General features: G+C 38.1%; 1 protein-coding gene across 4 annotated transcripts in view; it reads left to right on the forward strand.

The window, feature by feature from the left end:
• The first annotated feature begins 768 nt into the window (after positions 1 to 768).
• The window catches only part of sh3kbp1 (SH3-domain kinase binding protein 1), a 42487-nt gene continuing 26951 nt past the window's right edge, over positions 769 to 16304 (forward strand). For 3 of the 4 annotated variants that reach the window (XM_039789908.1, XM_039789907.1, XM_039789906.1), the window contains exons 1-2: positions 770 to 1014; positions 10144 to 10301. In XM_039789908.1, the coding sequence (XP_039645842.1) occupies positions 1011 to 1014; positions 10144 to 10301 (162 nt within the window). In that variant the 5' untranslated portion in view covers positions 770 to 1010. Of the gene's footprint in view, positions 1015 to 10143; positions 10302 to 16304 lie in introns of all 4 variants that reach the window. The other variant, XM_039789910.1, reaches the window with a different exon arrangement.

A 16304-nucleotide genomic window follows, 5' to 3' on the forward strand; every position in this document is an offset into this window, starting at 1 on the left:
AGAAACTATGTCATACATCATGACTTATATTTATAGAAAAGACTGTTAGATCCACAGGAATGTTGACACGTCTTGAGGTCAAGTCTTTGTTAAATTAAAACATCAATTAAATTAACATCAGTTACAGGCCTTGTAATATTAAGTCTACTCTTAGTTAGATATTTAACTCCTATTTTCTAAAATATGACCTTAGGTTTTGTAAACTGAGTTATTATTTCTGAATAAGACAGCTGTTTATGGCTTTTCCTCCTGTGTTTTGTGTCTTGGTTGTGTTAGTAGGCTAGTAATAGATAGATAGATAGATAGATAGATAGATAGATAGATAGATAGATAGATAGATAGATAGATAGATAGATAGATAGATAGAATAACAGCATTAAAAGCCATTGTGAGTACTGGAGAAAACATGAAGAGTGCTTCATTTTTGTTGAAAATATTTCTGTTTTTTTAGGTTGTTTTTAATGTCTGAAATTAATTAAGTGCACCTCGCATAGCTGAAATATGTAATGCCATTTTCAATTATCATAATAATCCGATATCTCACTATTGATCTGGAGGTATTACAATAAGTTATTAAGTTATCTTTCTATACCTACGTCACATTACTGCCATATGTGGTTGTTGTGAAAATACTAATTTAGAAGCTTGAATTTACGCGGTGCACCTGAAGGCAACGAGAGAGAGAGAGAGAGAGAGAGAGAGAGAGAGAGAGAGAGAGAGAGAGAGAGAGAGAGAGAGAGAGAGAGAGAGAGAGAGAGATAGGGGCAGGGGGGTGTAGAGAGAGAGATTTGTTCATCAGCGCTTTTCCGTTTTCCTCGCTCTGCCTCCTCTGCCGTGTCACCGGAGAGAAAAAGAGGAAGGAATATGGTTTCATCAGACGCTCCTCCCGTTTCAGCGCTGCTGTAGCGGATCTATACGAGCAGGAGGCTGGGGCTCGGTTCGGCACTAACCTCACACAACCGCCTTTTCCCTTTACCAACCAGCCTACAGGAGCACACCGGGACACATAAATGGGTAAAATGCAACGCTTTTTTTGCTTTTAATTTAGAGTATGCCCCAAAATAGCCTCCAGCACCTCTGCGCATCTGGATGGGCAGGAATAAACGCCCGGTCCAGATGCGCGCAGGGTTCAGCCTATCTCCTTCCTTCCTCCTCCTCTCCTGTCCTCTTCTCCCCACCTCACCTTCACTGACGTCGCTTCATACAACGCCGAGCTCTTTGTGACCGCACCGGTTTGGCGTTTCCATGCTTTTTTTTTTTAATTCATGATTGGAAAGCTGCGCGTGGGTGTGCGGCTCGGCCGTACGGGTGCGATTTCAGGAAAGCAACGGGTCACATTGATGAGTTGCAGATGTTGACACGTTTACATGCACTCTCTGTCTGTCTGGCCATTGCGTTGCACAGTGTTTGGCTCTCTCCAGATCCCTGTCTCCGTGGATGAAACAGGCCTGCCTGTGACATTCCATTCCTCTCATCATCGCCATCATGTCCCACAGCCCTGCGCTGTTCCACACGATGAATGCAAATTAATTGATTGCAGATTTGGTGGGCGAGTAATCAGTCAATTAAGTGCATATGCAAATTTGCTAATTATTGCACAGATGCAGGTCTGGGGGTGGTACTTTTTCTTTTCGTGCTTTTTAACGGGTAGATCTTCAAAACATTCCTTTGGGTAACTTGTCGATTTGTAAAGTAAAATTCATTTATGATGGATTAAGTGAGCATTATATAATATTGATGCATATAGAGTAGTCAGTCTATCCAAAATACTTCCTTTTCTATTCCTTTTGCATGCATACTTTCTATTGGACCTATGTCTCTGCTGCACGTAAACAAACAAACAATGCATAGTCAGCCTCGAGGGAAACACTCACAGCCAGTTACACACAACCGCCAAGGCTGAATGACCAACCGGGGAAAGCAGGCAATTTCCCCATAGGCCTAGACCAGATTCACTGTGTGTGGTTTAATTAATTGCAAAATTGGCTGTACTATGCACCACTAATTACAGTATTAGCTGAAATGGAATTTACAAGGGCCTTTAAACAGGTCCTTTGCTAAACCTAAAATAAAAAGCGCTGTGTTTTATATCAGTTCCTTGGTGTATATCTCTTTGTAAATGTCAAAAATTACAGGATGCATAAACAATGCAAGAAGGACAGTGGTGGTTGGGGTTGTCAGTGGGGACCCCCAAGTGGGTTAATCCATCCATGACATTTGTAGAAGAGGAATAAGTTGCCTAATATTGTCTTCATTTATTTATTTAATTTTTGTAGCTGCGACAGTGAGCCGCTTTATTAGGTACCCCTGTGCAATTTTGCAATTAAACAAAACAGCACTGCCATAAATTCTGCTCTTACAAAGTTTATAATGTTCAGTTTTGGGTGACGGACATTTTTAAATTCAATCATATGTTCATTACTGAGGTCATACAGAAGTTAAAGGTGGCGTTGTACTGCTGGACTACATATTATTTAGTCCTTCCCATTTACAAACATGAGGTGGACATGGTATTAGAAACATCTCTGAATATAATGCAGTCTAGTAGAACACCAACACTGACTTCAATGCTAAATAATATAATTAAATAAAAACGTATATGAACATTATAGGTATCATAACAGTAGACTTTACGGCAGATCAGTTGTATTGAACTGCATTAGATTGTACTGGTGTACCTAGTATGTGTATATAGATGCTGTGTAAGACATTCAATAAAGAAAACTTAAATTGAAAGACAGTCCTTTTTATGTTGTTTTACATTGCATTCTTGGATCCATTTTGTCGTTTTTGGTTATTTCTTTGCTTGTTCCTGTTGACTTACAAAATAGAGACAAGACATCAAACTTACAGTTAAACGCTTTCTTTTCAACTAGAAGAAAACTGTCAGCTTTGACTAAAACTGTCCTTCAGAATTGAAGTCAAAGATTTAACAGTTAAACAGGTAGTAGACAGGTAGTTGTTAAAGGAGCTTAGTTTCGCTATTGTAATTAATCTTAAGTGAAAGTTTCACTTTTCTCAGCCGGAACTGAAACACTTTCTCTCTCTTTCTTGCTTTTGCTGTTGCTGTCACCGTGTCTCTCACATTAAAAACAAAAATAGTAACGCACAAAGTTATTATCTCGTGGTTGTCACAAGTCATTATGGGAAATGGGAGTGCTGGGAATTGTAATCAATGCAAGTTGAGGGAATCAGAACACTTAGTCACAAAGCAGCTTCCTGCGATGCAACAGGATGATGAGTTGAGCAGAGAATAGTTGGAATTTTCCTTTTAGTGTGGGAGAAGTCTGTAATCTGATCCACAGTTGGAGTGGGTGGCTTTGACTCCCAGTGGGCTTCAGTCCAGTGTGAATGCTTTTCAGCGAGAGCATTGAAACATACTCACAGCTAAACACAGGTCTGCTGTAAACCAGTGAAATGTCAGCGTGGCTTTGCAAAGTTCCGTTTGTTTGGATGTGTAGTTACCTCTTATCTAAACTGACTGCAGCTGTTCAGAGGATGCTAAGGGCCCATCTCAGTTCCTGTATGTCAGTATGTTTCTTGACCACTTATGTGGGAGTTTTGTTTTGTCTGCAAGCTTTCAGATAGTCTGTCTCTTGTCCTCACAAAGCCTCCTGTGTCATTTTTAACCTTTTTCACACAAGCAATGTATTACCACCAACATTAAAGGTGCAATATGTAATTCTGACAGCTAGCGTTTAAAATAGTTACTTCAGTCCAAATTCAAAATTCTAGAGAGAGTTGTCTCCCCCGGCCCCTCCTCCCCAGACTCAAAGTTCACGGAGGTTGCAAGGCTGAGACCCCAGCATCCACAATAATGTTGCTAGAGGTTATATCACATAGCCAGACATTACTTCACAGCACAGCGGAGTAGCTAACGTTAGATGCTGGCTATATTGACAGTCATAAAAGCCCGTGCTCAAGCAGAGCTCTGTACCCAACTGACAGACCCACTTTTTCGGCTTAGAATTACGGTAGGAACCGCTAAAAACCCAACAACCTCGCCGTCCTCTCCACCCGACGGACAAACGCACTTTCTCGGCTTAGAAATACGGTAAGAACCTCTAAAAATACCACTACCTTGTTGTCCTTTTCCGACTGAAATACACACTTTATTTGCTTAGAATTAACTCACGGTCCTCTCTTCTTGATTTACAGCCCCCCTCTCTTGGCTTAAAATAACTCACCGTTGTCGGCTACGGCCGCTGAACAGGCTTCACGTTGTAAACAGCCGTGGCCCGCTTGCCTGGTCATCCGGTAAGGTTAGCTAACGTTAGCAGTTATGGCGTTTTGGCATGGCGGCGTTAGCCAGGACCAGTTGGGATCACTTTACTGGCTGTGTCTCAATCGTTTTTGCGAGTAACCAACTCAAGTACTATATAATTCAAATGTTGAAATGACATAAAATGCCCGTCCCTTGTAGCCGTAATAAATTAGCATGAAGCTAATGCTTACCTGTTCAGGAGGAAATTAGCCAACATTGCGTCCTTTTGGGCTCCAAGCTGTCTCCATCTTTCAGATACATCTCCAGTATTTACCAGGGGTTTGTTACATCTCTGGTTACTGTTGGAAACATGGCAAGTTTTTTTTTTAAGTCATGCAGATTCTATCTCCGTTGATCCCATTCGTTTGTTTGCTGCTTCCATGGCTGCAAGGAAATATATTACATATTGCACCTTTAATGTTTAAGTGTATGCAAGTAGGGCTGCAACTAACAATTATTTTCTTAAAAACGGACTAAGTAGTAAAAATGGCAAAGACAACCTTCCATAGTGATCACCTTAAATTGCTTCTTTTTTTTCGACCAACAGTACAAAAACTAAATTATAAAACTTTTCATAATATTTGATACAAAGTGGTAGATAAATAAGAGCAGATTTATTTTCTTTTATTTAAGTTGTTTTGATAGTTGTAAACGCAGACCTAGTTTTATTAAATTAGATTTTACAAAAAATATAGTCCATAGATTTGTAGACCATATACTTGAAACTAAGCTAGCTGAGGCTACAGTTGGATGGGTTGGTGGGAAAGTGGGTAAGTGAGCAAACATTAAGGTGTTTTTTGTTGTTGCTTATCACACCTTTTTACAGTGTGGTATATACCTTCAGACACTACAACAGCTAAAACATAAAGGTTCTGGTAAGGTCCAAACATATTCTGTTAAAACACTTTAAGAATAGAGTTTATCATCAGCATATGCTGGAAACAATTATAGCAACAAATAACAACAGAATAATTGAACATGAAAAGAAATGGAATGTTTCTTTACTTAAATTAGAGGATTGATTTATGTTAATTTTATTTTATTTTTTATTTTTTCTGTTTCTTTATTTTGTTTGCTCTGTGTTTCTTTTTATTTATAGTTTGTTTTTTGTAAAAACACTATGGATGTGGAGTTGATTGTGGTGGTGATTGTGGTGTGAATGCATGGTAGGGGTGGGTGGGGGTGTTTGAAGCTTGTGTTGTCTTTGTAATTCTTAATTTGTTCTATGTATTAGTAAAATAAAAAAAATAAAAAAATAAAAAATAAAAAACATATTCTGTTTGGTACTTGTACATTTGTTAGCAACTCCATTATGCAGCCATCGAGCAAAAAACAATCATTTGAAGTCTTTTTTATGTGACCTGTCTGATGAATGTACACTTGTCCAGTATTCACGCTCCTTTAGCTCTATTTTGAACTCCACCACCTCAGCTGCTAAATATTCAACTTTCTTCAACAGCTAGTCTCTCACTTTGTCGTTAGGTGCCGTGCAACATTACATGAGCAGGCCATAAAGTGTGTGGTGTGGTGTTAACATGCAGTCTAATCATGGGCTTTTGCTGGTATTTGATAAGCATTCTTGTTATCTTCATATTGCACGCCTTGTGATCTTTATATGCAATGCGGTGCTTGTGCATCCCAAGTCAAGCAATGATATGGGCTGTAAGGATGTAAGTAAAGTTTATTTATATAGCACTTATCACAGACAGAGTCACAAAGTGCTTCACAGGCCAAATAAATAAATACATTACAACAAAACAATAACCATAAAGACCACAAAACATCATAGTAAAACACAAAACCATGATATACATTTAAACAGTTAAACGAACTCCTGACTAAAAAGATGCGTCTTTAGCTGCTTTTTAAAGATGTCAGCAGAGGCTGCCACTGTTAAAACATGAGGCAATGCGTACCACAGTCTAGGAGCGACTGTCACCTTTTAGTTTACAGCTTAGTACTGGGAACAGCGAGTAAGCCCTGATCAGAGGACCTCAAAGATCTGCTGACAACATAAGGGTGCAGCAGATCACTAATGTAGGCCAGTGCCTGACCATTGATGACTCTGTATGTAATTACAAGAATCTCAAACTGGATCCTAAATTTAACATGTTCCCTTTGCTGAGGAAGCATGTTTATACCTTTTATACAAGGTTAAGATGGTGTCTACGAGTGACCCCTTTCCTTTTTTGCAAACGTCATGTCACTCAAACGCGAGTAAATAACGGATTTATTGGGAGCTAATTTGAGCTGCAGATTTGATGCTGTCTTTAAAGAGGCAGGATAGTGCATATGGGATTTAGTCAAAATAAACTACAGTGTGCGTGTGTGTTCATGATAATGAACGAACATGTCACCCAGTGCAACAATAAGGCACATTGATGTGGTTTTAAATAGTTTTTGGACAAGAATCGAGGTATAAGCCATATCAGGCATTGTATACACAGACAATATTGTTTAAAGGATAAATACATTGATGGTTTTAGTCTTTGCATGGGATTAGTTGACAAAAAGAAAATATAGAATATCATCAGAATTATATTTTAAAGTTGAACTATTATTGACTTAGTTATTGCTAATGTATTTGCTTATTTAACAAGGACCATAGACAGTCATTGACTGTCCCAGAATTAGCTCAATAGCTGAATTTTGTGTTGTTATGATTCAAGTACAGAGAATAAACATTATAGACTGCATCATACAAAATTAAAAACCCTTTCAATTTAAAACATTACATCATAAAAAAACATGACTCGTTAGTGGTGATGATAATACTGTCATATCGCTTTGCAGGGCATTACATTTCTTTAAAATGCTCTTTGTGCATTGTGGCTGTGCATCTATTTCATCACGCTGTGTTGTACATCCTATACACAAAAAATGAAAGCTGTTAAAATCAAATCCAGTGTGCATATATTGCAAGGCTCAATTTCCACTCTTTCTGCATAGCTTCGCACCAGACTGAGCTCCAATCGAGAGCCTATTTGGCGTTAACTTTGTGTTATTTGCCTTTGCACTCGGTGATGTGCGTTCTGTGCAGAGCCACAAGCTGTCGTCTTCTTCAGTGGTGTATTTGTTGTTGACTGACGTGGATGGGTGGGTGGATGGCAGTGTGTTGTCCTGTTCTGCCAATCAGATGTACTCTAATGTGGTTTGCAAGATAACTGCCACAAGCTATTGACTCGCTGTACATACGGCTCCTTACTGAAGAACCTTCCACTTCCACTCCAAGCAATAAAGAAAAGTGGTATTTGTGCCACGTCGCTGTCTCATCTGCGGCTAATCTCTTAGTTATCTCAAGCCAGAATCATATCCTTCCCATCTCAGTGCCAGGCCAACTTGGACTACAGTTGTCTTTGCTTTTTCTGCTTAATATTGATGTCTTGTGGAAGTCATCCTCCTTCCCCATGATGTAAAGTGCCAGCGACGCCCTGCCCTTGCACTTTAACACAACTGCTTTCACAAGAAGTGCGGTCTTGTGGTAGATTCTGGCCAGTGTCTCTTTTTTTTTTTGTCCGTTGGTGCATCGGTGTGTAATGTGACAGACCTTTTGTGTGTGTGTGTGTGTGTAAAAAAAACTATATGTGATATGACACATTCAGTACATTTTTACAAGTATTAGCAGCTGCACGAGTTGCTAATACTTGTAAAGAGTCACAAGGTGGTTTTGTGTGTGTGCGAATGTACGAGTTGGTGTGTAAGATATTATTTTACTAATGTTCCTTCCTGTTTTCTGTTTACAGAGGCTTGCAAATGTATTCATACCCCTTGAACTTTTCCACATTTCGTCATGTTACAACCACAAACGTAAATGGATTTTATTGGGATTTTATGTGATAGGCCAACACAAAGTGGCGCATAATTGTGAAGTGGAAGGAAAATGATACATGGTTTTCAAATTCTTTTAAAAATAAAAAACTGAAAAGTGTGGCGTGCAAAAGTAAGGGCATGATCTATGACTGTACTGTTGTGCTGATGGAATTAGTGCAGTGGAAATGTACATTATACTGAATTTACCATTTGAGTTATGACAGCACAGGTAATTCCAACTCCCCCTGGAAGAATTTTCTGTCCTTATGTTTGTGTGTGCTGAGAGTTATGATTTTTTTGAATACCAGCTTTTTTTTTTAGGAAATGAAATTACTATCTGAATCAGAGCTGCACCAAAGAGGAATTAAATGCAGTTAACTTTATTTCTGCAGTGTTGCAGGCCAGAGTAAATTACGGACATTGCTGTTGTTGTGTAGGATTGTGTGTTTAGTTGTGAATGTGTTTACATATGTGTGTTTGTCTTTCACATTCAGTTTTGAATCAGCGGGGAGCGGGAAATTTCTAATGGGGATGGACCGATTATTGGCCCAGGCCGATTATCGGACCATTTTTTGGCAGTTTACAGATTATCTTCATCTGTCCCTCTGCTTCGAATTCACTCACCACTGAATCTGACTTAATGTCACGCCCACAACACTATCTGACTATCTATTGTATCATGTTGAAAGTTTCTAATTTATTAAATAATTGTTTAAAGGGTAACTACTGTTTTTTTCAACCGTATTTTCCTATGTCTTTGTGTCTAAGTGACTGAAGGGAGCAACAATCTTTGACATTGGTCCAGTATTAAACGAGATCGCTGCAGTCGGCAGCAGCGAAACAAGCTACAATGTAAGTTAACAGGGCAATTGTCCTGCTTGTATTTACCTTCACAAAAGTGCTTGTTTTGCCACTGACTCAGATTCATATTTTATGTGTCTGACAACATTATGGAAAGGATCCCTTCAGAGATAGACCTTTAAAACCTCTTTGATACCTTTCAGTTTAACCAGAAACAGCTCTGAAGTCGCTAGCACTAAACCCACCAGACTCCATCTAAAAAATACTTTCAGTGTGTATAGAGCCAACATATTTCCACATGTAAATCTGTAAACTATGTGTTTATTTCAACCAAAACTAGAGTTGGGATGGTTGGAAAAGCGGAAAGACGACCCAAAACGGTTTTCATAGTTTTATTTTGTTTCTGTGGACTTTAAAATTACTGTTAATTTACATGTCTGGTGGGTTTAGCGAACGCAATTTCACGGACGTTTTTATTTTTAATAGAAGGATCTTACTCTTGTAACAGAAAGCTCGACCTCTTTAGAAATCCTTTCCATAATGTTGTCAGACACTTAGAATAATAATCTGAGCCTGTCAGTGTCAAAACGAGCACTTTTGTGAAGGTAAATACAAGCTGGACAATTGCCTTATTAACTTACATTGTAGCTTGTTTTGCCACTACCGACTGCAGCGATCTCGTTTAATACTGGACCAATTTCAAAGATGATGTTGTTCCCATCAGTCACACAAAAACATAGTAAAATAGGGTCCAGGTTGAAAAAAAGGGTAGTTACCATTTGAAGCATCTAAACAAAGATTTTGTAACATTCCAAAATCTTTGACTTAAAGATTTTTATTTTCACTGTATATGCATCGGTTCCAAATATCGGTTATTGGTTTCATTAAAGGTGCAGTAGTTAAGACTTATAAAACCAACTTTCTGTCATATTTGCTGATACTGACCCTATGTTTGAATAGAACTACATGAAGCAGGTAATTCCAAAAAAAAATCCGTTCTCCCTTGTAGGGGGAGGTGCTTAGAATACCGTTTTAGGCTTTAGCGGAAAGGGGGGAGGGACTGAGAAGTTTGAATTTTTTGGCTAAGTCCTGGATCTTTGCAATCCTACCTACAGCACCTTCAACTACTAATAATCGGTATTGCTATCGGCCTTGAAAAAACAGTATCGGTCGATCCCTAATTTCTAAATTACACAAGGTCCCCTGGTAATAATAGTCCCGCATGGATAGGGCTAAACTCTCTCTTTCTTATTCTCTATGTGGCCCAGTGGAGGCCGTGGTGGAGTTCGACTATGAGGCTCAGCAGGACGATGAGTTGAGTCTTACGGTGGGTGACATCATCGTGAACATACGGCGGGACGATGGAGGATGGTGGGAGGGTGAGCTGGACGGACGCAGGGGCCTGTTCCCGGATAACTTTGTCAGGGTGAGTAATTACAATGTCACCCCCCCCCCTACACACACACACACACACACACCTCATTTTCTCTCCTCATTCCCAGTCTCTTACACGCTCCATAAACCCACAAGAGGCCCTCCCTAAATAGCAGCCGAGTAAACACGCTGCGCCCAGTGTGTCACTGCAGTATGGTTTGCTTGGGGTGTTTGTGTGTGTTTTGAAACACTCACCCTCATTCACAGGTGCGAGTTTGACATCTTTTTCACATAATGGGAGATATTAGGGTTGAAATTAGGATTACATTTAGATCAGACTGGGCCAGTTGTTCAAAGGTAATCTGATCGGATTTTGGTTATCGGATTGGATCAAATCTTGAAAATGGGTTGTTCAAAAGGGAAAGAAGGATTCTGAAATCCGATTAGATTACGGAATCCAATCCTAGTTTTAATCTGGATCAAACCTTCAGTTTGTGTTGTTCAAAACTTGTCAGTAGGATTTGGATAACTTTGATCCAAAAAAACAGGATTATCATGATCCCAACAGGGGGTAGGATTTCAAGGTGGATTCCAGGAAGAAAATGTAGTAAAACTTTAAAATTGGTCAAATAATACATTTGTATCATGTAGTGTATATACTTTTATTTATATTTTGCACTTGACTTGTGTAACCGTTGTAACAGTGATAAAGTAGATGAAGTAGACATAGGCTACCAATTAAGCTATTCAGTATAGTAAAGTAAAAATAAAATAAAAATAGAAATGATCTTGTCCCCATGTCTAAACGAGAAGTGAAAGAGCAGAAGCACAGATACTCCTGGCAGAGGAACAAATCAAGCTGACCAAACTGCAGCAAACCAAAGCCAAATTTCAGATCTGCCTTCTAAAAGCAGGGCTTGGAGATGCTGGTCTCTCCTCCTCAGATGAAGAAGAACCCTGAACAGTCTTTATTTTGTAAACTGTTGGACATTTAGCCTTTTGTTTTGTTTTTAAGACATTTTCAAAATATCCACAATATATTTGTTAATGTATATTTGTTTTTATTTGTTGTAACTCAGATGAGGGGTCATAAAAGAAATTATGAACGGAATGGATGGTTGTTATTTTTGTATTTTGTCTCAAAATAAGAAACACTTACAGTGACCCCATGTTGGCTCTCCTACCTGTTCTTTACATAGCTGGTAGCCCACATTGTGATATGTTGTCCCATTTAGAGCACTGGTAATCCAGATTTGGGAATCTTGAAAACTGTCTTTCTGGATAAGGGTGATCCAATCCAATGTTGCTTTGAAAAACCGGCATAAAAGTAAGACTGATTACCTGATCCTGGATAGCAAAAAATGGGATTTCCAAATGTTTTGAACAACTGGCCCACTAACATATAAAGTTGGATTTGACTTTAGATTAAGGTTAAGATTACACTGCCTGAAGTGGGAGTGTGACTGTCGGATTGCCAAATTTCTAAACGTTAACTTGTCGAAATTGTTGAACGCAGCCCCCGCAATTCCATTGTCGGAAAGGTCTGTGGGGAGAGGGTTTCAGAAGCTGTTCGACCATCTGACAAGCACTTCTGATAAAGTATAGGACATTCAGAGCCTTGTTGGGTGGTAGTCTGCTTAGCTGGTAGTGGGGAGCAACACTGATAAGGATTTTCTTTATTTTAAAGCTAAAAATGTGTGGTAGACTTCCCCACATCTCGTTCTATCACCTCCACCCTTGCTTGTTTGCCTTTCTTAGACCAAGCTGATCGTGTTTTGATAAAAACGGAAACTGCACCAACCTTACACCCACAATTACAAAATGAGGATGAAAAAATTAAGGCTGTAAACACTGGGGGTAAACCATGGATATTTTCTAAGAAACATGAAGCTACAGAGAAGTTCATGTAAATCCAAAACCTTCAGTTCATTTAGATATTGTATTCTAAACTCTCAGAGCAAAAATGATTAACAGCTAATTGGACAATTGATTGAAAGTTTAAGTCATTCTTTAAGGAAAAAGCCTCTTAAATGTGAATATTTGCTGGTTTTCTTTATCTTCTATGATAGTAAACTAAATGTTGGGTTTTGGATAATTGATTGGTCAAAACGAGACCTTTGAAAACATCACATTGGGCTCTGGCAACAGGATTTGGACAATTTGCACTATTTTCTTACATTTTATAAACAGACCAATTAAATGATTAATTGATAACATAACCATCAGATAAAGCCATTATGAAATAATTGTTAGTTTCAGCAGCTCTAATTACAGTTTTTTACAATCACTTTGCTACTAATTTCAGAACCTTGACGTCATTTTTCAAAACTCTAGACACAAAACTCAAAGGGCCAGTTGTTCAAAGGTAATCTGATCAGATTGTTGTTATCGGATTGGATCAAATCTTGAAAATGGGTTGTTCAAAAGGGAAAGAAGGATTCTGAAATCCGATTAGATTACAGAATCCAATCCTAGTTTTAATCTGGATCAAACCTTCAGTTTGTGTCGTTCAAAACTTGTCAGTAGGATTTGGATAACTTTGATCCAAAAAAACAGGATTATCCTGATCCCAACAGGGGGTAGGATTTCAAGGTGGATTCCAGGAAGAAAATGTAGTAAAACTTTAAAATTGGTCAAATAATACATTTGTATCATGTAGTGTATATACTTTTAGTTATATTTTGCACTTGACTTGTGTAACCGTTGTAACAGTGATAAAGTAGATGAAGTAGACATAGGCTACCAATTAAGCTATTCAGTATAGTAAAGTAAAAATAAAATAAAAATAGAAATGATCTTGTCCCCATGTCTAAACGAGAAGTGAAAGAGCAGAAGCACAGATACTCCTGGCAGAGGAACAAATCAAGCTGACCAAACTGCAGCAAACCAAAGCCAAATTTCAGATCTGCCTTCTAAAAGCAGGGCTTGGAGATGCTGGTCTCTCCTCCTCAGATGAAGAAGAACCCTGAACAGTCTTTATTTTGTAAACTGTTGGACATTTAGCCTTTTGTTTTGTTTTTAAGACATTTTCAAAATATCCACAATATATTTGTTAATGTATATTTGTTTTTATTTGTTGTAACTCAGATGAGGGGTCATAAAAGAAATTATGAATGGAAGTGGATGGTTGTTATTTTTGTATTTTGTCTCAAAATAAGAAACACTTCCAGTGACCCCATGTTGGCTCTCCTACCTGTTCTTTACATAGCTGGTAGCCCACGGGGTGTGGTTTCTCTTTGGGGGGCAGGGAAAAAAAAGATGGGGGAATAAAAAAAAATCTATCTGGGGAAAAGGGGGCCCAACAAAAATTTTTTTGAAAAACCGGCATAAAAGTAAGACTGATTACCTGATCCTGGATAGCAAAAAATGGGATTTCCAAATCCGGATAATTTTGATCCAGATTAAATGTTTTGAACAACTGGCCCAAAACTATCATCACTTGTAACACAGGCTGTCCAATGTTCAAAACATTGCGTTGTGCATTCATATCTTTAAAGAAATTTTGCACTTGCACAATCATTGGTTCAAAAACAAATTTATTTTGAAATACCATTGAAACGTTACCTTAGATCACCAACACACAAGCTATCGATAGTTTCACTGTGTCATTGTTCGTACAATCATAAAATATTGTAGTACAAAATAGGTGATACATGTTTCATTATGGTACTACAAATAAATACATCCCTGTTAAAGTACTGCAGTAGTAGAGAGAATACTACAGACCAATGTGGTACGAGTATATATATAATATATATATATATATATATATATATTATATATACTTATACAGTAAATACAGTAAATAACTATATATATATATATATATATATATATATATATATATATATATATATATATATATATATATATATATATAGTTATTTACTGTATTTACCCTTTATTTACAGTATCCAGGTAAGTTGATTGAGAACAAATTCTCATTTGCAACGACGACCTGTCACATTCACACAGTTCCACATTCATACCTGGAAGCTGCCCGGTACAACCACAGTCTGATCTGCTGGCCACTGAGCAGTATATATTATATATATATATATATATATATATATATATATATATATATATATAATATATATATATATATATATCTATATATAGATATATATATATTTATATATAGATATATATATATATCTCAATCATCAGTAACAAGTTGGCAGAATTGGACCAGCAATTCCAAGGGCCTGCATCTATACAGTGCAGTACTGTCAATACAGTAAATAGTCTTAAAGATGGTACATGGGACCATAGAAACAGTGTCAGATAAACAGTAGTACATTACAGTAAAGAATGATGATGAAATATTACATCCACAGATCATGTAGTCTAATTGGTTCATGCTCCACGCTAACTGGTGACAATGAATCTCGTTATCTTGAAACTTTCATGGTCTTAACATGGAATATTGTTTGTCTGTTTCCATACAACTATGCATTAAGAGTAATGCAACAGTTACTTATCATTTTGAGCAGTTGTATCAATTGATAGTTAGATCATTGTAATGAAATGAATAGACAATCATCTGAAATGTAATGTGTGAATTGCTTTTTGAAATAGTAGTACTTTGATGTTGAGTTATGTCATATTGAACAGGTGATCTTTGTTAAATGAACAAATGATCTTAGGTTTATGTGTATTGTATCCAAGCAATTGAAAAAAAGTGTTAGAGTTATGAAAAATGTGCATTTTGATCATTGGTTGTGAGTTTTGTGTCTAGAGTTTTGAAAAATGACGTCAAGGTTCTGAAATTAGTGCCAAAGTGATTGTAAAAAACTGTAATATGTCCCTGGGTGAGTAAGTATCTGTGGGACATCAGGGCAAAATTTCCTATTTTGTACCAGTTTGCTGGTGGCTCAAAGTAAATTAGACATGTAGGTGTGAGGGTCAAGACTCAGCTTCTGGTATGCATAGTCAAACAATGTGTTTGCGGTAATGAGAAGAGGGAAGTAGCTTGTTCACAGTACCATGAGGGGAAGTAGAAGTACTATAAGCCAAGTGCAGAGAGCGTTCACATTTTGACAGTGCCAAAGAAGTCAGTCTTTGTCAGGTTGTTTGCCGTGCAGCCAGGCTTTATTTGTGCTGACTGATTGTCACAGCTCTCATTCACTGTCAGGGAGCCGGACAATGGGCCTGTGAAGTCCCACTGGCTGTGCGTGTGTGTGTGTGTGTGTGTGTGTGTGTGTGTGTGTGTGTGTGTGTGTGTGTGTGTGTGTGTGTGTGTGTGTGTGTGTGTGTGTGTGTGTGTGTGTGTGATAATGCAGTCATACCAGACTAGTCTGTCACAAGACTGCAGTTATGGGAATCAGTGACATTAAGCTTTGCTGTGTGTGTGTGTGTGTGTGTGTGTGTGTGTGTGTGTGTGTCTGCTTGTCTGTCTGTGTGTGTGTAGGAAGTGGGGGGGAGGGGACAGACAGGTTGAAAAGGGGAGAGGAAGTGATGGTATGCAAACAACCTCCCTCTGGTGTAGTCATGGCTGACAACCGGCACCCACTAAGATTATTAAGGTGACGGTCATTGAATTAAGTTTTTCAGTAAAAGACTGTTAAAAAAGTTGTTTTGTTTCCAAACTTGAAACCACTCAGAGTTGTCATTTGAGGTTCAGCTCAGGTTTACAAACTGCTAACTGCAGACTGGATGTTTAATTTAGCAGAGCCACTGATGTTACGGATATCACGAGACGGCAAAGCTACCAATTCTGGCTCACCGAAGATGCGTTGTGTGCAAATATGTGTATTTGTCAAAGCCTGGAGCCGTTATCAGCATGTTTATGGGAAGTGCTGTAATCATATGACCTGTGGATTAGACAAGCAGGTGTGGCAAATTGGAAGCACATGCTCTCATTTGACATAAAATGCTAAACATTGTTATTCATGGTGCAGAAGAGCAGCTGGATTTGCCTGGTAGTCACTTTTAATAAGTAAAGTCACTTAACCACTTTTATAATATAAATGGGTGGCTCCTAGTTGACGATAACCATACACTTAAAGTTATTTAAATGATTAATTGCTTAGTCTATAAAATACATGTACTA

Source organism: Perca fluviatilis, chromosome 22 (assembly GCF_010015445.1).
Source record: "Perca fluviatilis chromosome 22, GENO_Pfluv_1.0, whole genome shotgun sequence".
Lineage (NCBI taxonomy): Eukaryota > Metazoa > Chordata > Actinopteri > Perciformes > Percidae > Perca > Perca fluviatilis.